The 25061-nt window shown below is 33.7% G+C and overlaps 2 protein-coding genes across 2 annotated transcripts in view; one reads left to right on the top strand and one right to left on the bottom strand.

Moving 5' to 3' along the window:
- Window positions 1-22481, top strand: part of LOTGIDRAFT_233803 (hypothetical protein) — a gene marked incomplete at both ends in the record, with an annotated part of 23853 nt that extends 1372 nt beyond the window's left edge. Inside the window, 12 exons of the mRNA XM_009060690.1 lie at window positions 132-305; window positions 945-1154; window positions 1451-1582; window positions 1808-2062; window positions 2291-2464; window positions 3134-3239; window positions 3433-3511; window positions 4638-4689; window positions 20350-20601; window positions 21251-21391; window positions 21763-21995; window positions 22263-22481. Coding sequence (XP_009058938.1) covers window positions 132-305; window positions 945-1154; window positions 1451-1582; window positions 1808-2062; window positions 2291-2464; window positions 3134-3239; window positions 3433-3511; window positions 4638-4689; window positions 20350-20601; window positions 21251-21391; window positions 21763-21995; window positions 22263-22481 — 2027 coding nt within the window. The remainder of the gene's footprint in view (window positions 1-131; window positions 306-944; window positions 1155-1450; window positions 1583-1807; window positions 2063-2290; window positions 2465-3133; window positions 3240-3432; window positions 3512-4637; window positions 4690-20349; window positions 20602-21250; window positions 21392-21762; window positions 21996-22262) is intronic.
- Window positions 22482-24168: 1687 nt separating this feature from the next.
- On the bottom strand, window positions 24169-24561 carry LOTGIDRAFT_99343 (hypothetical protein; the record flags this gene model as incomplete). Its single annotated transcript, XM_009060689.1, has 1 exon — window positions 24169-24561. A coding segment is annotated over one exon (393 nt), but the record flags the coding sequence as incomplete, so codon positions are not given.
- Window positions 24562-25061: the final 500 nt, after the last annotated feature.

Here is a 25061-nt window from a genome sequence, read left to right as displayed (position 1 = left end):
GATTATTGCGTAATGTTTTTTTTTGTATTACACTTGGACATTAAACATTATAAAACCAATATAATTTGTTAAGACGTTAAAGCTAATATTAACAGTTTATGTACCTAATGATGAAATAAATATTTTTATAGAGAATGTAGCTTTAAATAAATCACCAAGTCAGGTTGAGACTAACAGAACAAAGAGAGAAGCTGGTGATAGAACTACTAATATACCTGACAAATGTTATAACTATAATAAAACTGGTAAATGGTTGGGAATAGATCTAGAAGAAGATTATCCTATTAAACACATCATCATCCAACGTAAGATTAAAGTTTTTCACTAACAATGTCCAAAATTTACAAACTATACTAGTCTCAGTCTCTATCGCATCTTTCAAAATTCACGAAATTCTCAAATCCGTTAAGGATAATGCCAAAGCACATGATACTAAGAAATATCATAGACCTTAACCTGAATAAAACCTGGAAGTTTTGCTCCTGGCCAATTGCTTGTATCCAATATACGGGCCTCGGCAGTGGCGGAGCCAGATTTACGTCCGGGAGGGGGAGGGGCGAAATATTTGAGATTGCCCAAATTTCTAACCTAGTTATGGGGCTGCTTGCTTTCAGGGCTGCCCCCTTCGCCACTGGGCCTCAGTTGGTACACGTCTTTAATGTAGATATAAAAAAGGAACTTATTCATTATTATGTAATATTTATTTTTATTTTATCTTTCAGCTAATAGGGGTCAGTAGAGAAATATTATTATTATTAACAATGGTAATTCACTCGGAATAAAAGTTTGATCATATTTTAATTACATTGATTGAATCAATTCTAATTCACTTTGATAATTAAACATTTATAACATCCCTAAAAATAGTCAAATATCAGTGATATATAAATAACATTGTTATAAGATTTCAGTTATTGGTGTTATTTTTCAAATCTTGTTTTCAGATTTAGCATCAGTGAATGGAATTTTACTACATGTTATTAAAGAGAATGGAGAACCAGAACTATGTTATAAAGAAGGCCTGAGTTCGACGCCACCAATTGTTAAAAATATAGAGTGTAGTCATGTTATATATGGTCGTTATGTTAATATCACTAATGATCGTATCAGTCATAATGGAAGATATTTAACATTATGTGAAGTGGAGATATATGGTAAGACTTTATTCATTTGAACTTAAGAATAATATTAAATTAAAGAAGAATTAAATGAAAAACAATCGTAGGAAACGAATCGTACCCTTTCTCAACAACAGATTCTCTGGTATGTTAATCACGAAATATTATACAAACTATAGGAACGTATCGTCTATTACACCGATTACAAACAGTATTTCAATACATGTAGTCCAATGAGCTCGGGATAGACTTTTCATCGGAAGAGACAGTGCTCTATTGGAGTGATGATATTATCTTAATTTTTACATCCGGGATTTATTACTTCATTTCAGTATGTTCTGGAGGAACGTTTGGTTCAGATTGTACCAACTTCTGTCATTGTTTAAATAATAAAAGATGTTCAGAGACTGGTGAATGTCCTAATGGTTGTTCTGATGGATGGACAGGAACAACTTGTAGTCAAAGTAAAGTTTTATGTTTTACTATTTTTTACAGTAGACAGTGGCTCACCTAGATGAGTGGAGGCCCGTCCTCCGGTAATTTTTCTCGTCAAAATAAAGTTTTTGTTATACTTTTTTCTAGAGAAGACTATGTTTATCAAATTTTAACTTCATATTAGATAACACAGTAATCCTTTGACTTGACTTTGCTTCAATTTATCCATGAATTCTTTCGCTTAACATTTCTAGTGTGTGATAATGGTACATACGGTGCTGGATGTTTAAAACAATGTTCAGATAGAAATTGTTTAGTAGAAACATCACCATGTCATCATATCTATGGTAGTTGTCAAGGTGGTTGTACAGAAGGTTTTTATGGTGAAGTTTGTGATATGAAATGTTCAGATAGAAAATGTAATGATAGTAATTTACAATGTGAGAGTAAAACAGGAGAATGTATTGATGGATGTCAACCAGGATACCAGTCAATAGATTGTACACGAGGTAAAATATTGAATGGACACTGAGGGCTAACGGTCGTGATTGGATATTGTTGTCATTCTGTAATATGCTTTCTAAGAAAGCAATTTATAAGATATAAAAACTTGGAATAGCCTCGATGAACGCCTGTCTGTAATAGCGTGCACTTGACGGTATCACCATCGTGTGGTTTTAAACTTCACCTCATTCACCTCCACCGACATTAACTTTTTTGATATTTTCTTTCTCTAGAATGTTATAATGGAAAATATGGACAAGACTGTTTGTTAAATTGTTCATCAAGATTCTGTAAACTAGAAACAGAGTGTAATAATATAGATGGAGCTTGTAACTGTTCAGATGGATACCAAGGAATAGATTGTACTGTTAAACAACAGCTTGTATTCCCGGGAGACGCCAATGAAGGTTAGACGTTTTAAAGTATAACTGTCTGCAGCTGTAATTTGACCCAATTGGTTTAGTAATATTCCATGGTCATTTTCAGGGCATCAAAATAGCTTCTTTCTTTCAACCATTATTTACAAAAAAGCTTCTTTCTTTCAACCATTATTTACAAAAAAGCTTCTTTCTTTCAACCATTATTTGCAAAAAAGCTTCTTTCTTTCAACCATTATTTACAAAAAAGCTTCTTTCTTTCAACCATTATTTACAAAAAAGCTTCTTTCTTTCAACCATTATTTACAAAAAAGCTTCTTTCTTTCAACCATTATTTACAAAAAAGCGTCATGATAAGACTACTTCTACTTTTTACTAGTCTATTGTTTATTGAGATTAACGATAACTACCAAGTTATGTTTAGATTTATACTTACATATATATAAGCTTTAACTATACTTTAATTTTGTTGCGAATTCAGTTCAGTTTAAGATATTAAAACACAATTTCAGGCTCAACCTTTCAGGTTTACTCATAAAATTTCAAGGTTCAATATTACACATATATATATTATAAAACATCAACATCAACAAATATTTCTGTAATCGATAGCGAGAGTGTTGCTTAGCGACAGTGATGATGTTAGGTTCTCGAGCAAGTTTCGTGTCATTTCGAACCAAATGTCGTGTTAATTTGTAGGGAGTGAAGATCAGAATTCGGCTATAATTGCAAAGATTGTGGTACCAGTTATTACATTAGCTTTTGTGTTTGGAGTACTCGTGGTACTGTTCGGAACGAAACTAAGGTTAGATTTATATTATAACTGCTGAAGAGGTACTTCTGAGACACTTGTTTCTATGTGTTAACTCAGTTTCCCTCATTTAGAGTGTCCAGAAACAAAAGTTAATCGGAGTATGTGTTGCTTTACAATAAAACGGAAAGACATGCGATTCATTTGTATTATTTTTGTTTAAAAATATTCTTCATACGAATTGTAGGTCAAGATGTAAAACAAACCAGTTCCGTGGTAAGGAATCAAGTCACGCTGTAGCACAAAATGAAACAAACATAAAGCTAGTAATTAATCAGCCGTCCACTAACAACCAAGATAATCATTCTGATCAACTTCTTATTTAGCTTAACGTATCGTTTTAAGGGTTGTTTAAAGTTGTTAATATAACCCTTCTGTGACTATCTAATCAACAGCACTGAATAATCCAATTTGAAGCAGATGTAATATTTTGTTTAAGTAACGTCTCTATGATAGCTAGATATATAATTTTATACAGATATTATATTTTGTTTAAGTAACGTCTCTATGATAGCTAGATATATAATTTTATACAGATATTATATTTTGTTTAAGTAACGTCTCTATGATAGCTAGATATATAATTTTATACAGATATTATATTTTGTTTAAGTAACGTCTCTATGATAGCTAGATATATAATTTTATACAGATATTATATTTTGTTTAAGTAACGTCTCTATGATAGCTAGATATATAATTTTATACAGATATTATATTTTGTTTAAGTAACGTCTCTATGATAGCTAGATATATAATTTTATACAGATATTATATTTTGTTTAAGTAACGTCTCTATGATAGCTAGATATATAATTTTATACAGATATTATATTTAGTCTTGTAGTTGAGGGTTTTTATGGCAGGAGTGTGGGAATTTGCTCTTTAATAATGTAATGTAATGGACTGACTATCGATTTATCAATACGCTACATGACTATGTCAGACATTTGCTCCGATATTTCACTGGAAATGCCTGATAACACATCAATCATCGATTTGCCTACTCTCATTTGAAGAGATATGGGCACATTCTTTCCAGCTTATAAATATTCATATAAGTTATGTTTTTGATTTTCTGTCAGCTTCAATTCTTTACCAAAAATCTTACTCAATTCTGTATCGTACATATTCAAACAATATTTAGCTATGAATACGTTATTTCCTTTAGATGTATTACGCTTTAGATAGAAAGACGGTAAACATTTTATCGATTTAGAGGTCATTATCCTTATACAAAACCGCTTCAGAACAGAACATGTCAACTAAAGCATCAAAAAGCGTCACATGTGTCTTAAATTCGTGTTCGCTGAGCACTGCAGGTGGTGATTTGAATAAACCTTTAGTAATAAAACAGTTATATAATGATAAACATATTTTAATTAAACACAGACTTTTTCGGCTATGGTATCCCCATCAGCCTCATTTACATGGAAATTACTTGGTAAGTTGGCCACGGTAACGTTAAAAATATAACATCGATTAACGTCTCCATGGAAACTCAACGTTATGCATTCGTTCATCTGGTTGCAACTTTCTTCACATTGGGTCAGATCTGTATTTTGAAATAATGAAATGAGTGGTGCTCCATATAGGTAACAATTATTTTGTGCTTGTAATGCACACTGGGTATTATCATTACATTCTTGATCACAGTCATTCTGGTTCGGGACTTCTGATATACGTTCCAGTAATCATGATCTATATATTTATTATTTGAATATGTGTAATCACATTCTGAAAAAATAAATAAATAAATAAATAAATGAATGAATAAATAAATAAATTAATAAATTAATAAATAAATAAATAAATAAATAAATTAATAAATTAATAAATAAATAAATAAATAAATAAATATATAAATATATAAATAAATAAATAAATAAATAAATGAAAAATAACGTGGTCCTGTCTAACCTTCAGCCCATGGGCATAATACAATAAATACATGAAAAACAAGGACATAATTTAAAAAGAAAACGTTACACACTATCTTGATTTACAAATAGCTTAAAAATACACAGGTATGTGTGTATTAGATGGACAGTTTATGTTGCTGCGTTCAAGTACATGATCACAAAATTATGTACAGGCTATCACAATTTACATAATATTTTACACACATACTATATAATAAATGCAGTGTTTATGTTGTTTCACTGTGGATCATTAAATGAATGGTTGTTGCTAGGATATTCAGTCAAAATGCATAGTGATAGTTTGCTTTTGATTCTTTTATTCTCAAGTTATAGGTTAGCAATAGACAAAAGGAGATTGTTTTGATTTTTTTCTAAATCTTATTTATAATAACATGCAAAAATATAATAAAAATCATAAATTTTTACAATTGTTCTCATTTACTTTGCTCCATTTCTATTTTCCTGTCATTATAGTCACGCTTAACCGTTTACGAAGTCGCCATCGCACAAGATGTTAATACATTATAAGCAGCTTTTGCGATAGTGATGCCATACAACGAATTGTTTTACTGGAATTACAAGACCCATAGACGTCTGACTGACAATTGGAATGGTGCAAATCGACGCAAATCGGTGCTCGAAACACAATAAAAAACAATATAATATATATAAATCCTTCATTACATCAATTCGACACATCAACACACCTCTATTAGGAAACATGTGCTAACAGACTCGATCAATTTTTGTCAATGTGAATAATGCAAACGCCATTGCGATTATTTTAGTCAGCGAAATAGTACTTGATAGGTTTACAACCACTTTAGGAGCAGTTAACGATCAGTTTTATCCATAAATAACAACGTCAAAGCAATTGTATACATGTACTCTCTCTTCATGCGACCGAGAGAATTTCTTAAAAAAATATTACTATAAGAAAGAATATTTACCGGCATCAATAAGAATCAAGGCTGATACGGAGAACAACAGAACAAAACATAAGTATTTATTCATGGTTTATTATATCAATAGAGACTTGTTGAAAGACTGTCGAATGCTAGATTTGACTCAGAAATTTAAAGTAAATGCAAAGTCTCCTACAGGACAGATGTTGCCTTAGTGACTGTCAATTAATATCTATACTAGGGGATTATTGAATTGTAGCAAACCTACAATTTTAATTAAAGCAACTTTTTAACTTAGGTTAAGGGCCCTGTCACGCGTAAACCATGCTTACAGAAAATTTGTCTAATACATAGCCGCACGTCGAATACGTTTTTGGTATAAGCTTTAAAAAAAACAATGACGCACGTCGAAGTAAGAGGAAAACGTACAAAAATTGGACGTATACTATCATACACGGGTCAAAAAATACTGAGAGGCCACCGCTAGGCCAAACTGTAGTTAACTTGAGCCGCAAAAATCTCACACCCCTTCAGCATTCAATCTTAGACCGTGGACTTCAGTTTATTCCCACACCAAAGATAGCTAACTTGAATTATCTCCGACCATCCATTGAACGATTTCAACGAAATCTTAGCTGCACATATTTTTTTCGAAACCACCCCCCACGTGGTGCTAGAACAATGTTTATTCCTAAATCCACGTGGACACCCCCTCAGTCCGCCATCCATCCTGAAATATTGAAAGCATTTGCTAGTATGAATAGCCAAACAGTGAACCTTTCCATAACACACGAAAAGCCTAATCTCACACGAGTGGAACGTGAAGCGTTAAACTTACTTAAGAAAGACGATAGCATTGTTATTAAAAAGAGTGACAAAGGTTCATGTTGTGTCATTCTGAATAGGGAGGATTACGTTTCAGAAGCAGAGAATCAACTGAATAATCCTAAACATTATGCCATTTTACCGAAACCAATTTTCAAAGAAACTGCTAACATGATTAATAATATTCTTGCCGATTTAGTCAAAACTAGTTATCTCAAACAGAAACAATATGACTATCTGTCTGCCAAACCTGATTGTCGCGAGAGACTTTTGTACACTTTGCCTAAAATCCATAAGAATCCAACCAAGGAGTGGTTTATCTCGAATAAAATCCCTAAAGGCCGCCCGATTATATCTGACTGTGGTAGTGAGTCATATGCAGTGTCAGAATACATTGATCATTTCTTACTACCTCTAGCATGCCAACATCGCGCCTACCTTAAAGACACAACCGATTTTGTCAATAAAATAAAAAATCTTCGAGTTCCCTCTAATGCTATTTTAATTTCTATCGACGTTTCTTCTATGTATACCAATATCGATAACACTACTGGTTTAACGGCAGTTCGTAAAGCTTTTAATAGAAATCCAGATCCAAACAGACCCGACGATGCAATTCTACAGCTTTTAGAGATTTGTCTTAGTCGAAACGATTTCACATTTAATGTTAAAACATATTTATAAACTTCAGGGACAGCAATGGGCAAACGATTCGCCCCTTCGTACGCAAACCGTTTCATGGCAGAGTGGGAACGTGAGGTGTTGCCCCTCTGTCCATTTGACCCACTTTTTTACGGACGCTTTTTGGATGACATTTTTATGGTTTGGACTTATTCTATCGAACAGTTTTGGGAATTCTTTGAAATTCTCAACAACCACCATCCTTCTATCAAACTAACCGCAAACGTGAGTGACAAAAGCATAGACTTTCTCGATACCACAGTCTTTAAGGGAGATTCCATAGCAGAAACAAATAAACTGGATATTAAAGTGTATTTCAAAGAAACTGATACTCATCAACTCTTGCACAAGAGCTCCTTCCACCCAAAACATACCTTTTCTGGTATAATTAAGTCAAAAGTTTTACGATTTCATCGAATTTGTACAAGATCTTCTGATTTCAACCAAGCCTGTACGATTGTTTTCTCAAAACTGAAAGAGCGTGGGTACTCTAAACGATTTTTACGAAACATAAAAAATTCCACCTTAGCACAGATAGCAGCTAAAAACAGACTTTATGCCGAAGTACCTCCAGGTTTAAGAAGTGCTCCATGTTTGTCCAGTAGATGCAAAACATGTCCCTTTATATCAGAAACTCATTATTTTGTAAGCAACTCTACGAATAAAAGGTACCCGATCCAGGAACATCTAACATGTGAACATTCGAATGTAATATATTTAATTTCATGCAAGAAATGCCCCAAACAATATGTAGGAGAAACTAATTGGATTGAGACATTGAATACAGCAAGACCTATAGGACTAAATATTCATCATAATGTAGGCATAGCACCCTTTGTTGTCTCGTTTAATACAACCAGCAATCGAGCAAGCAAGATAGTTCATGCCCACTATAAGAGCCTTCAAGAGAAATTCCCCCATGTCTATAAGCAGAAAATGATAGTTGCATATTCAAAAAATAAGAACTTAAATGATAATATTGTTCATAGTAAACTAAAAACAATCAGTACATAACAGATACTATACTTCTCGCCCATCGGGCGAGTTATTTTTTCTAATTTCAGATCAGAATAAGAACAGAAGAAAACCCAATATCAAGACCCTTAATCCTAATTTCTAAATAAAGTGTCTGCTCCACCCTAGGCCTGTACATTTGGGAGAATCAAACCCTCCCTTCCCCGAAATCAAACTTATTTATACTATATTGAAAGTATCAACAATATAGGTTGACATTTGTTGACTTACTTGACGTCCAAATACAGAAAATACGTCAATATGCGTTTGAAATAAGTGCAAAATTTTCGGCGTATATTATCATAAACGGGTCAAACTCAAAACTTATTTATACTATGTAAAACGTATCGCCAATGTAGGTTGACTTAGACGTTCCTTCCATTTAAATTGGAGAAATGTATTTTCATCAGTTACGTCCCTTGAACTATTGAAATTGAAGATAAATGTTTTTTTCATCAGTTACGTCCCTTGAACTTTTAAATTCGTCGTTAAGTCGCTTTTCTTCTGATGGCGCGTTCCTATTTGTAGTGTGTGTTGTGTATGTTGAGCAGCTATGACAGGTGTGGTACCAGGCAGGATATGTTTACTCTTCTAGACACATGATACCACTTTTCATTATGAAATGCTTACTCACTTACCATTGATATACTTCCTCATGTGAAAAGTTCATTAACTGCTACCAATATTTCGTCAATATGTTGTTACGGATATCAAGCTTCGTTTGGCCATTGACTATGACCATTCAAAATCTCGTTCAAAGAATGGAAAAATCGGGTGTAAAGGTAGTGTAGTAGTGGACTCCTCCAAAGAGAAGTACCATAAGGTGTTTTGCAAGGAGTAAGCATCGTCTGGTTCGCACGCGACACCCGCCACTACTACAATGGTCAATATCACGAGTACAATTACATAAGTTGATACCTGACCAAACAAATCTGCCAAAATGCCAGAAACAGATTTCTTGTTATAATAATCCAGGTTACACCACTCACAATCTAATTGTGGTGGTTTCTGGGTAACTGTATAAGAAGGCTACAAGAACTGATTGCAGAAGCCTCGGCGTTCTTACTGTAGTTGGTGAATCAGTTTTTTTAATTTATTATTGTGAATTAAAATAACATATTAGTGGTGGTGCTAATAAAACTTAAGATGGAAATTACAACGATTTGAGTGGATTAGGTAATAGAGTCAATCAAAGCTCAGGGAAGAAAGGTTGTAAACAACAAGCTATAATGTTTTCTGTCTTTCTGTCGAGGGCTCTAATCGACTGTGTTTACAAATTTTGTATTTATCATCTTCCGTGATACAAATAACGAAACGAAATTATAATCTAATTTTGATTACATTGTGTGGTTTCTGACACCACAAAGAAAGGTAAGTTTCTCATTGATTTATTCAGATAATATAAGCGAGCTGTTATGAACTTTATTGCCATCAATTGATTTGGAGGACGAAAAACATTTGTGAAACAAACTGAAAGATTTACGCCTTGATAACTTTTATTGATTCCGTTTAATTGCTGAATATATTATAGATGGTATGGTAAATAACACTTGTGGTGGATTTTTGTAAATTGTCTTAAAAGTTTCAAACTCGTTATCACAATAATTCAGGACAGGTCTAATTATTGTATATATTATACATGGTGAAACAAAATTCATCGTTAGTCACATATTTTAAATACACTTTTTATTGACAAGAAAGAAATATGTATCTTAAAATACCAATGATTATCCTAATTATTTCGTCCTGAAATTATCATTTTGTTTTCGTAGCAATGAACCAAACGTAAGGATTTAGGGATGGACCGTAACTATTTTTAGAATGCATCTATATCTCTCATCATCTCCCAAGTTCTGAACGAAAATTAGTCAAAAATAAGAACATGCAAAAATCCCAAGAGGGAGTGAGAAAGAGGATGGCTAAAATTTGCTTGGACTACAATAATACAGTCATTAGCATACAAGTTTTAGTATCTGAGTCCATCTATCATATGGACTAAGACCGGTAATTCATTTGCCATCTTTCCAAGTTTAATTTCAAAATTCGCTTTGGACTGTAAAAATAATAAAATGGTCATGAAAAGATTCCCCGGCATCCCCTTTCTCTTTATATTACATATCGTGTTTCAACAAACAGTAAGATTAAGATGTATTGCATATACACCCATTGTGGGCAGCATGTAAATATAAAAACAGTACAATAAGGTGAAAGATATAATGATGAGCTAATCAAAATGAAAGTAGACCAATATATAAGATCAACATAAGCGTGACTGTCACTGCTCACAAAACGACTATTTTTAAAAATATACTTCGGCATGAAAATCTCTCATCATCTCCTAAAATCTGAAAGGCATGCAAAAACCCATAAGGCAATGAGAAAGGGAATTTCTAAACACGGAGTACATTCGGATACAATTATTTACATAAAAAGTTTTAGTGGTCTGAGTATATGTATAAGTATAAGTTATCTCCCTTGAACTATACAATTTGATCAGACGAGTCGCTATTTCTTTTAATACGTCAGTGATGATCTGTTGCAGACAACTATAGTCAGTCCCCTCTATTTATACATTTACATAGTAACGTCGTGCTTTAACTTCGATTGAAACCATGTATACATTTATCAAAGGAATTTGCTGATATCTTGTTATAATAACACTTAACCGAGCTCCCCGTTGCCCCTTTTGCGGATTTTAGAGGGTTTAGTCATGGTGGGGGTCAAAGGGGCCTTCCCCGGTAAAGAGGCTGTGGGCCTGGTCAAAAAATTACTATCTTAAGACTCCACTGGTAGCTCACTGTTTCACAATTGGCACAAAGTATTATAATGGTGGCTCATTGATATCTTATCACAATTTGCTAACTAGCTGTTCGTTTTGTATGTAACGGGGGTTTACTTCTATGGAGTCAAAATCTTCCATTTTGTGGTTTACTATGCTATTTGGTTTCTCAAGGATAATATATTGGTATGTAAAAGGGTATTTGAGATGTTTAATGTAATAAGACACTATAGAATGTTGTTGTTTTTATTGTTCTGGTCGTCTGATGTTTAGGTCAGTATGTATCGGAATAGTATACAGTATCATAAACTATTTAAATACTGAAAAACTCATATTACTTCTACTTTTTTACGAGAATTAATTGACTTTGAATTGTATGTCTGGATTATTCTTTCATCTTATTCAATATGGAACCAGAACAAATATTATGTTTCGCATGAAATATCCCGACTGCAATACGCCCACATTATGGTATTATTGTTAAGTGCGACTCGTTTAAAGACATACGGATCATTTCTGGTCCACATTTGAAATATTCTGCATAGTTTATCAAGTATCTAATTTTAACTGTTTTGTGAAGTCTTAATCCATTAGATGACCTGCTAACAGAAACCACTCTCTCGTTCCAATCCTGTATCCCTAAGCTTCATATTTATCTCCTATACAAAACAGTCAATACTTTCTGTGATTCTTTTACTTTTGTACTAATTCATGGTTTATTTCAATAATCATTTGAATTATGTATCATCTGTCTTATCTTCAAAATTATATATATATATATATATATATATATACTGACAAATAGCGGCACTTACAGCAAAGTGTAAATCAAATAAGGAATTATCCCAAACGGCCCTTACTCCATATCGCACCTGGCTATTTCCTGGTTGAGCGAAGATGATTAACCGTACATTATCATTAACTTCACAGGTATGACACGGTTGACGAGATACGCGTGTCCTTTGTTATACCTGTATATACCCGTACTGGGCAAACGTGTAAACGCTCTACTTTCGTTTTACTGTATATCTATATCTCGTTCATTGGAGATGATTGTTTCCTAGTGTAAACTGACCATGTGTAGTATATGGACTATTTTAACTGTTATACTATTGCTGTTCTATTATGAATGTACTGCGCTTAATACATGTGAGTGGTTTTCCTTAAAATTTTCTTTGTGTTTAAAAATGGTGAAAATATTGGTTTAATTCAAGAACAAAATAAAAATTGTAATCTTTTATGAATTTGTTATGCGTTCATGTATTATAGAAACATAATTATTATATAATCTCTTAGTTTTGGTAGAAGCAATGATAATTTCAGTCCTTTGTATGTCCTTTAAAACATTAAAATTAGATTTAATCTTGAATTGAATTTTATTAAAATACGCAAATTAAATTGATCTAAAAATAGTGAATACATTTTGATCTTTTATTACTTTGATTATGAATTGATTATTAGACGTCTTATTAGTGATTTATAGACAGTCAGGGCTGTCAGTAGTATGCAAGTAAGCCGTGTATATGTCTGTGATATCTAGAAAGCTGGACACAATATGTTTCATGCTCTAGGTCCATTCTGATGTAGAAATGCTATTATTACATTATAGTTTAGTTTTATCTAGTACCATTCTGACCACGGAAAACTTTCATAGTACAAATATCATGGTTAGTCATTATAGTTTAGTTTGCTCTGGTACCATTCTGACTACCAAAACCTGTCATAGTACAATTGTAGATGGACACGATAGTTTAGTGTGTCAATATTTATCGTTCATGCTCTAGTCTAAGAGAGATCGTGCTAAACACAGTCCCAATCCATTATCAAGCTGGACACTTTAATTTCGCATGTGATTTATCGACAATTGGAAATCGAAAGTAGTTGAAGGTGGCTGTGTCAAAATTGGCATAATACATGCCGCATGATGTTCACAGACTTTATTTCAAAATGCAGAAACGTAGAACGTAAAACTCCATTTCAAAAATATAGGAAATGCCTTGAAAATTATTCGACGAAAATCATAGACAAAGTATATTATTATTCTGAACAAAAGATTTGTTCATCGTCGTCGTTTATTGAAATTGATAATGTCTATATTTCTATAAATTATAATGTCTAAAAATAGCTCACATCACATCTGCCTTGTCCATTGTTCCCCAACATTTCATAATTTCTTTCAATTTGTTTCTTTGTATGAAAAATAAAGAAAGAAAGATGACGAAAACCTGGCTAATGAAAAGAATAAAGAACCTAAGAAAGTATTTGTAGGTCAATGTGTACTTACAATTTACATGTATAGGGTTATTTTGTCTCAGCGTAAGGACAAAAATACAAATGGTGTTTTACGTCCGACCTATCAGCATTGAACTAATAAGAAGGGATATACATACACATATGTATCATGAAGTGTACAATGAGGGACATTTTTGCTACTTGAGCGACATAAGTGTACTCCTTATTGATTTCCAAGTATCAAAGTCTGTTTAACGGAGCTTCAGTTCATTGTTTCAACCGAACTTCTAGACTTGTTTATTGTCAGTTCCTCCGACCCTCAATGATAGGGGAAACCGGATTGAAAAATCCGTAGGTTCTATGCTGGGATATACCCCTGACCCCTTTTCAAGTATAGATGAAGGCCAGTGGACATAGTAGTAATTTTAATGTATATTGTTTGTTTTTTCTCACGCTTCAAGTTGATTTTCCTGTTTTCAAACCCTGCTCTATCATCTATCATTTCCAACGTTTCTAGTTCATAAAAACAACTAGTTTTATCAATTTAAAGGGATGGGAAACTTGAAAACTTTGTACGTAATAATCATAATCAAATCTTGATAGTTTTAATCAGTAATAGTAATATTGACATCTGCGTGTATCAATTGAAATGACGTGGAATCCTTCTGTTCTTTACAATAGTGGGCCAAGAAAAATGACAGAGAGTCCTTCTGTTCTGTACCCTATAGATCTAATAGAATGAAATTACGCGGACCACATCACATGACACATTCATCAGAGCCCCTGTTCCTAAAGTAGTGTGCCAGCAAATATCACAATTGGGCCACTTGGAATAAATTATTCTAAGCAGTATTATGCGATAGATTCAATCTTATTTGGGGAATGAGCCAACAATTCACGTCCAAATGTTGACCCTATTAAACGTATGATTTAAAATTTGAAAAAGGGGACATGGGGAGTCCAGTGTGTTGAGAATCTATCGATGTGGAGCATCTGACATCGCCCAATATGACAGGGAATGCAGAACCTCTTGCGATAGTCGTATTCAAATTTCTATTTAACGTTTTCATTCATAAATATATCAGCTACACAGTGAGCTACATAGATTATTTAAAATCCCCAAAAAATCTTTCACGTAAAATTGTTACATGTGGTATTGCATATTTTGTTTTTTTAAGTCCAACTGCTATTTTACATGTTTGTGTACGTGATTTTAAAGGTGATAAACAACTGGTATTTTGTGAAAGTTTTTGTCCATCTATCATTCAACTTGTATACTTAAAGCAGGAGTTACATCGAGAAAAATTATCACATTTGATAAATGGACTTGATTGAATCTCTACTACCAGCATACTTAGAGGGTGCCTCTAAGCATACCTTTCCTACCCGAGGTCACTCTGATAATGAGTTTGTCAATTTGCTATTCATTTCATAAAATATTCATATACAGGTTGAATATTTGTCATAAAACACAATTTTCTTTTCGGACTGAGAATAATTTGGGAAGGGGGGGGGGGGGGGGGAGGGGTTTGATTTTCAAAATGTCTCCAGACAACTTAATAGCTTTTGTAGATTCGTATCTATTCAATCTACTCTTTCACCTCCTTTTTTCACCTGGATATACTTAAAGCAAATATTCAAATTCAAATCCCGCAAATATACTCAAAATAAGTGTTTGATGATCTCACTAATCGAGAAGGGTTTTATTTGATAAAGCATGTTATGCGATAAGTGACGCCATCAAACACTTATTGGAATTGCATGAACCACAGACGTCGGACTGAAAAATGGATTGGTGCAAAGTGATGCTATCAGTGTCCCCTATCAGTGATACACATAAAAAAAGCTGTACAATCCCTTTAAATAAAACCCGAATGGTGTAAATAGAAGCTTTAAAAAACCTCTTTGAATCTCTCTTTATCTTGTTTTTGTGACAGCGACAGACAGGGGTTTGTTTTTGCTGCAGTTTTTAGTCACCCGTCATTCAAGTTAGATCATTCATTACTATCAGGTCGAGAACAAAAAGCTATAAAAAATTTTCTTGTTAAAGCGATAAACAAGTTTCACATTTATTTTTATTTATCGTCTTTTTTTTGGTGAAGTTTTTAGTCGCTCGCCATTCAAGTTATATCAGTAATTGTTACGAGACCTGTGTTTGGCAGATTAAAAGGGTTAATTTGATTGACAGGTTTCTAGATGAACTCCTCTTTTTATTAATTATTTATTATCGTTTTACATTGTTGTTTTGTTTACTTTTTTCTTATCGGTAAATAAAATCACGAGTCTTGTGTGGTGAGTAGGCTATTTACTTGCTGATGATGTGCAGAAGAAAAAAACACGAAACTAATCATCTTGATCAGATTGTCAGGTCCCGAAAATTTCAAGATTTTTTTTTTAAATCTCCAGTTAACATTAGTTTTCAACTCAATACGTCAGACTCGACCCCTTCTCGCTTATGGGTTATTTTCTGAGCTCACCCTCGATATTATTTCTGTTGACCCACCTTTAGTAGTGTCAGACAGTCCGGGGTAAGAGCAATGCCACGAGGATTGACTAAGGAACAGCTCATTGACAGGACTTTCAAAAACCTCGAATGTTTTACTTGTAACTTGTGGACGAGATTTTCTATCTTAAAATCCATTAATTATTCTTATTTAATTAACATAAATCTTTTTAATTATAATTTAGATACAAGTTTAAATTGCCAATCTGACTTTTTGACATCGGCTCGTCTTCCTGTTTACCCCTGATGACCTCGTGTGACCCCGTGTCAACTTAGGGGGCGGTGGTAATGTCTGAATGTAGGGTAATGTCATATGCTGGATTCGGAAATTGTTATATGTTTGAAATGATATTAATGATTGTAAATCAGTCACCAGTATTGTACGCTAGACTTATTCAGTAGGTCCAATGTCATCACTAAACGTTTGGCTGACGAGCCGGATTTAATTCCGACCTAGTACGACATAGTTGACCTATATTCAGATAATATCATTCCAGCTACCACCACTCAGCGATGCATTGCGGAGTTACTGGTATGGACAACCGTCTATTCGTTCCAATGGACAATAAATCAGGATCGCTTATTCTACACCTTAAAGATTCCTCGGCAGTGGGAAATAGAATAGAAATAGGGTAGGCAACTGCTCTCCCGGAAATCTCCCGTATACACAATATATTGGGGTAGCTTCCAATTTTCGTTATCCATTTCAGTAAATTTATTCTTAATGTAAAGTATCTATTGTAATCAAAGATAATAATAACAAGGAAGGGGGAAATACCTTGATACATTTTATCATCGACACTAATATCATAACCTCTTTCAATAGGCCTAATAAGGAAAAACTTTTATATTTTCAAATAGCTATAACGTTACGTCATGGTAAATATTTATAACAGCAACGTGGCGTTTTGTTCATTAATTAATGATAAACAAAAGTGGTTTCCCAAAAAAAAATATGTTCATAGATAATCTGGAAGAGAGGCTCAGGATCTTAGAGACCTCGAGTTATTTCCTTTGTTAAATATGGCCTTCTCTTCTATGAAATTTCCTGTTATTGCACATATTGTCAAGTTGGTGAACAGAATTCGAATAGAACATGACTTGCTATTCTTGTAAAATCAATGTCAAGATGTTCGGTCAAGGACTAGCTGATATACAGTAGGGTTGGCATGCAGGGGCGTAGCTGGAAATGCCTGAGGAAAAAAATGAGAGGTGTTTTTACGAGGCGAGGCCGAGGTATCGTATCGTAGTCCTTATATCGTGATAAGTATTGTAAACACCTGATACCACTTTTCATTATTATATTCTTATTCAGTTATAATTGATATGCTTCCTCATGTGAAAAGTTCATTGGCTGCTAGCAATGTATTGCCATTATGTGAGGTTCCAGGAAGGTATACTCTACTGATCACTTGATGCCATTTTTCACTATTAAATGCTTCCACATGGATTCGGGTGTTTTCAATGATTTTCTTGTTATAATATAACAATTATTGTGATCAGTTCCCTCCCTTGAATATTGAAATTAAAGAAATGTATTTTCATCAGTTACGTCCCTTGAACTTTTAAAATTCATCGGTCAAGTGTCAAGTCGATATTTGTTTTTGTTGTCATGTTTGTATTTGTATTTTGATGTTGAGCAGCTATGACGGGTATGCTTACTCTTCTAGACACCTGATACCACTTTTTATTATGAAAAAATGAAAAAATTATATTCTTCATGTGAAAAGTTCATTAGCTGACACCAATGTTTTGCCAGCATGCTGTTTGGATTTCCGGTTTCGTGTTGCGGTCGGGATCGTTTATTTATTCACATTTCTCTACAATTTGGCATTTGTTTTGCTAAATTTCATACATTTCCATTACGAACCAAAAAACATAGCGATGTTAAAATGTTTAGGTTCTATTTATTTTTTTAGTACTTGGTTTGTTTATCGTGATATAATAACCCAAGACTAAATGACAGGATACCCAGAACGTTGTAAAAAGATTAAATATTAAACTAGTTTTATTATTCTAGAAATAGCTAAGATGATTGACATAGTTGCTACATGTAGATTTGGTCTACATTTTAACAATGGATTGAGTGGGACAAAAGATAAACAACAAAACATCTTGTCATTTCTATACTAGGCTAATAGGTCGGGACTTGACCAGATTTTTAGGGTTTTTTGTATCAAAATATAGGTAGCTTTGTTCAATTGTTTAAAAATATATCGTCATACTTTGTATATTAAAGTTGTCAAATATATCATTATCTATTTTATCCCTTGTTTTGAAAATTTTGACAGTAAAATTTGTCATACAGGTCTTCTTGGTATATAATGAAGTGGTCGTATAAATGGTTATAACTTTCAAAGAAAAATGTGTATTAACCTCTACTTAGAATTGTAATGCACACTGTAGATGGGTTATACGAAATTTGAACTTAATAATAAACATAAAAATTTCGTTGTCTAGGTAACGTGTCAATAACAATAACAACACTATATTATCATGTTGATGACCTTGTTTACACATGATACTCTAGTTGTTATTATAATATTACGTTGTTGGGTTTCCTAGAAATGCAGGAGGAATGCACTTCACAGCAGGGCCCCAGGGTGATTCCCATGAAACTGATGATTGGCCAAATAAATAAATACTCTCATTGAATTTTAACGATTATTTTTATGAGAGTAGAAATATCAGCCTCAAAATAGTACTGTTAGTTTTAGAATGTCTTCAGTGATGAAAATATAAACATAATAACACATTATTACTTAAAAATTTGTATTAAGAGGACGATTTTCAACCAAACTTTAGAGAGCAGAAAGCGTTTTCTATTCGACTTATACTTCTACAAAGTCGTGTTTTTGTATTTAACACAAAGTCATCTTTAGACTTTCAGTACCAATTTGAAGCTGAAATTCAATTTCTACTGTCAGTAATTGATAATATGTTTACAAACGAATTTGGGACAACAGTAGTCCAAAAAATTGACATATCATGCCAAAATGTCCAAAACACGTATGATGTGTCAACATCTTCAAATTAGTTTTAGTCAATGAAGTTGTCAGATTGTAAACAAAGGAAAAAAAAAATATAACTGAATAAATAAAGATGTAAAAATGTTGCCCCAGGGAAAGAAATAGTTAAATACTCTCAGATCCGGGGTTTAGATTTGTATCACATCAAACATCATGACCAGGTAAACTCTGTATATAAATAAATTGCTATGGGATATAGGTCTATCGGTATCGGGGTAAATTTAATCTCTTTTTAGAAAAAAAACATGTCTTCAACATCTGTTTGTTTGTTTGTTTGTTTGTTTGTTTGTGTTTTTATTTATTATTCTGTATTTTTCGTTATCATAATTTATTACCAGTTAGATGAATTTTTTTCAAATTTTCAGCCATCTTTTAGTGTAATTGTAAAACCCAAAGACGTCATATTGGAAATTGGAATGGTGATTACCAATGCTATCAGTGTCCCGATACACATACAAATTTAGAAAACCTCTTTAAAACCCCTTAAAGATAATCCGAGAAGCCAATAAGCTAAATATTGACATTGTATTAAAAATCAATTATATTTCATTCTGGGTCTGTATTTATTGACCATTAAATTTCAAATCATTCACAAACATTGTAGGGGTCGGGATGTCTGTTTGACCTTTGACCCTGTTTATTTACAACCCTGTGTTATTGTCTAGTATAATACAAGTCAAACACGACCCTAGATACAAGATGTTACAATGTGTTAGAATAATAAAAATCACCAACAGCCAATAAATCTGTTACTATTCAAATAAAATATAATATCATATTGAGACACATCTTCACCATCCAGATAACTCATTAGTTGGTCAGAGACGATTATTTTTATATATAACCTGATAGTTACAAATTACTCGCAGACGCATAAATAATTGAGATAAAAGTATCTCAAGCTAGGAACTATGTACAGGTAGCAATAGTACTATCACTTGACAAACCAGTAGTGAAATTCCGGAAGTCAAGAGGCCCGCCATGCATTATCAGGACAGATTCAGATTTAGAAACTGTCGAGTATTGCCGACGTAAAGTGTGTAATTTTGATGTCACTCTGCTTACGGGCATTTTAGCCAAGTATTTTATAGATACGTTCATCTGTAACTCCACATTTATATTATATACGATATGTATAGTATTCGATGTATATTTACAATGACTTATTTGTTAGTGGTTGGATTCTGATATTGTAGTATATTTGTGTATTGTAGATTATATGGACGATCTATGTGGTAAAACGTTGAAGCTATCAGCTATAGGACGTGAATCGGCTGTATTAAAACTAACTAAACATGGTGAATATACTGGCACCATGAACTGTATCACCACCATCATGGCTACCGACAATAAACAGATTATGTTGAAATATATACAGATGGATATTAAAAGCTACCACGAATGTCCTGGAGATTATTTAGCTGTTTATGATGGTCATTATCAACCTGGTAGTAGAATATCTAAAGGTATTTACATATCTTAATATTAATAAAAGTTAATTGGGATTTCTTATATCTTATGTGTTTTGGGAACATTGATAACATCCAATTTATCAGTCAGACGTCTGTGGTTCTTGTAATTCCACTAAAACTATGAGTTTTTATGTCTTTACTATCGCTGAGGCCCTTAGATATTATTTTGTGATGTCGAAAAAGGCTTTGAAATTGGAGCAATCACAGATGTCTGACTGAAAACATACATACATATATATATATATATATATATTACCAATGAACAATATTAGCTATTTGGACTAGAAGTCCATCGAGTTGACAAAATCTGCCACAGAGTGGCGACAGATGAGAAGGCAATTCCTCGCACTAAAAGTAGTTCAAGCCAATATGATGACCAGCAGAATCATCGGCCTATTGACGAGCGACTAAAGACTGTAGTTCTTGTCAGGGGCGTATCTAGAAAATGCGTGAGAAGCGACGCACGAAAGACCAAAACTCCAGGGGTGATTCCAGAGGTCCTCAAGAAGCCAACATATTTCCGAGCATTTACAGGGCTTAGTTGTCACTTTAAAATAATACCTTTCACAGGCCTAAGTGGATGCCATGGTCATGGTTCTGCTCTTCCAACAAAATAGTCAATTAAAACATCAATTATTTTCAGAACCAATGAGTGTATTTTGTGGAGATGACACACCTAGATTAACCTACTCCTCTACTGGACAGTTTCTCACACTCCGGTTCGTCAGTGATGACTCAGCTCACGGAGAAGGTTTTGAAGTTGTATTAACAGCTTTTCATAATGGTAAGAAAAATACACCAAAGACAGCGCTTTGCTCTCACATCATTTCTATTTATAGTACAATCCTTGGAATCAAACATTCGGTGTTCTGTTTATACTCTCGAGTCTTACCTTTAAATTTAATTTTACAAAAATACAAAGCAGGAATCATAAGCTTTCTCTGAAGACTATCTGTAAAGTAGACTCTGTGAAAGACTATCTGTACTGTAGACTTTCTGAAAGGGGGGCTGTGTTCTCGGATTCTCTCCTTCAATCACGGCACCATTCGCATTGATGTGTGCCAGGAAGCTGCAGTTTCAATGAATTATAAATTCAGATAACTTAACTATCGCTTGGTAACATCTTGGGTCATTGTCTCACCCTTTCCGTTGCAGGAACCTGTGGTTCCAGTGAGTACCGGTGTGATAACGGGCGATGTATATCACATGCACTGGTGTGTAACGGTTACAATAACTGCGGGGATTACAGTGATTGGTGTGTGTTATCCCCGGCTGTTATCAGTGGTATTGTTATAGCATGTTTCGTGGCGGTTATCACTATCTGGGTATGTATGGTGTTTGTGTGGTATGCTTACACTTACAGACAACAACGTTTACATCGAAGAACGGTAAGTATATAATGCTTTCTTACTTTGCGTATGGGTTGTGATCTCTTGGTTTAAGGATGACAGATCATTTGTGTTTTCGGTTCTACACCACACTCAGGTTTAACAGCTTTTGTTTATGTGTCATAGTTAATTTTATTAGAACTGAATCCGAAGTACACTTCCCCGTTTTGTTAATTTGCTCGAATCAATAAATATATCAGGAGTCGTGAATATTTTGGAACAAAACATTCATGATGTGTTAAAATGTGTTGTTGTTTTTTATTTTAGAGACGAAGACATCGACCACAACTGTCATCAATGGTAGGGGAACCTAGTCGTTATTCACATCTTTTACCGCCAGAACGATCTTCCAGCAGACGTGATGACGTCTTTACCGTCTTCCCACAACTACGTATTTCCATTACCCCAATCCAACCACCACCTTACCCTGGTGAACCTAGTCCATCAGAGGGCGCACACAATCTCGGATATCGACACGGACCTTGATCTTTTATAGGGAGTTAAGTTTGGGGAGCTTCCGGTTTGTGAGAATTCACGCATGTGCAATAGTTTTACACACACCTCAACCACACCGTGCAGAACCGTTGATTCATTTATGATCGTATCGTGTGTCCAGGAGGTTTGAAAAAGGACTCGAAGCGAGATTTAAGAACCACATATAAGAGCAGTGCTTCGTATTGAAGAGCGTCATGTTTAATCGGTGAATCTCTTAGTATATTGCGTAGAAATTTATAAATGATCATGCGCACTAAAGATCGCTTAAGTAACTGAATACTACTCGGGAACGTTAAATGGAATTAATTAAATGGAGTAAATCTCCACTGACAGCAAACAAAACTGGTCGTCTTTATCTCCTTAATGATTACAATGTTGTTATTAGGAATAGAGTTCTCTCCTTTCCATTATCAGATTACAGGTGACCACGACGGGTCTCCAAAGGAATCAACTGTTGTCGATTGTCATGATATGAATTACTTCTTTCAAAACAATTTTCCTCTTGAAACGCTGTTTGTCAATTTGTAGTTGACTCAAACAAATCACATGGACATCGAGTGTATGATATTATATTTTGATTTAAGTGCTGCTGGTTAAGGGTGTACGAGCTAAATCTATATCTATCTATAATTAGATATCACTGCTTTTTAATTAGCATGCTGTTATTGCTCAATCGAATGTATATATTATGATTTTTATAACAATATATTTACATTGGTCCTTTTTGTATTTGTTTATATTTGTTATGGCCACTGTTACCATTGTATTTACACGTATTGATTTGTAGCTCCATGTATTACTTGTATTTACGCGTATTACTTTGTATGTACATGTATTACTTTGTATATGCGTGTATTACTTTGATTGTACGTTTATTACTTTGAATTAGTATATATTACTTTGTAAGTACATGTATGAATTTCATATCGGGCAAATTTCTGTGTGAGTGTATATATTTGTATTTATATATCTAGTCATAATATACAGAACGTTGTGTGAATGTATGTGCCATTTTGTACAAAAGTTTATTATTAAGTTGCGTATTATCGTCCCCTTTAAATGACCCAAATGTAGTGTTGAAGTCACACCGCGTTTTCCCCCTTTTTTTAAAAATAAAATCAATGCTTCGTAGATGATAATAATATTGTTTTAAGTATTATGTACAGTATTACGTTTTAATGCCCGTTTATAAACGGACCCCAAAATGCATATAATATGTACTACCGTGATGCATTGTAAATTAGTTAACATATCATATTCTTTAAAATGTGTGTTGTGGTTAATATTCAGACTCTCGTGACGGTAGAGGAATTCCCTATTACGTTCGTACTATGTGTCATTCAGATAACAAAGAGATCTTTTTTTTTGCTACTTAAGGTGATCGAAGACAAAATGTTGAGTATTGGGGGCCGTAAACATTAACTCTGTGTCTAACAAGCCGATTAGCACAATGACAGCTTTCTTTGGTCAGAATGCAAGTGGAACATGCTACGTAATGGTGCAATGATAAGTTTAAAAAATAAAGACGTTCAGAAATATGTCCACGTTTAGTTAGAACAAAGTTTATTTATTTCATTAATTTAGACGACAGTTCAAATCAATTAGAAACAGAATAAACAGCACCTTGGGGCTGGATTTATTTGCTTTTTGTCACAAGCGAAAACCTCAATCTGTCAATGAACTTAGGATCCTTCGCATCAATATAGGTGAAAGTTTTAATACAACGTTTCAACATGGAGTCCATTTCCGTTTCCTGTATATCTTCATATTTTATGATAATTAAATGGCGGCGTTTCTTGGTGACACTTTCTTCGTAAGCTTCTTTGAATTCTGTCATTGACCACACACTTTGAATAAACTGTCGAGATAAAACAACGATGGTATGGTGACTATTTTCAATGCTGTCAATGATGTTCAGAAGGATGCTTTTTCCACCGACAAAATCCCTTTTATGAATACACAAAGACAAAGCATCGTGGGAGTCAAACGGTGATTCTAACTTGTGAATGAGATTATCTAGAACCCAGTCACTGTTAGACGAACTGTAAGATATAAAGGCATCGAATCGTTTTTTCTCTGTAGACTTGTCAACATCCCAGGGCAGCAAAACTTTAAATTTTACATTCAGGAGTAGTTTAATCTCTTTCCGGAACTTGAAAAGAAGAATCATCACCAAAATCAAGATGGCTGCTATTACTCCTAATACCACTAAATAAATTTCCCAATCGTCTGATGAAATTTCACAGCCCATCTCAGCTTTACTTAAATTGATAATTTTGATTCCTTTAGCAGTTTCAGGACTGGCACACGTCATGTTTTGTATATATTTATATTTCTGCATCTCACCATCAAAGAAGTTGTCATCTTGAACTGTGTATATGAAATCCTGTTTAAAACATCCGCAATCCAAAGGATTTTCTCGTATGTCCAAAGTAATATCTTGCAGTTCTGTCCATTTGGAAACTGTTTCAGCGGTCAAAGTGGTGATGTTGTTATAACGAAGATCTATTACTACATGCCGACCAGGCTGGGGAAACCAAAGGTAATTTGCATTAGAAATGTCGGCTATTA

This window comes from Lottia gigantea (assembly GCF_000327385.1).
Source record: "Lottia gigantea unplaced genomic scaffold LOTGIsca_44, whole genome shotgun sequence".
NCBI classification, from domain to species: Eukaryota; Metazoa; Mollusca; class Gastropoda; family Lottiidae; genus Lottia; species Lottia gigantea.
This window is presented reverse-complemented; position numbering and strand designations above follow the sequence as displayed.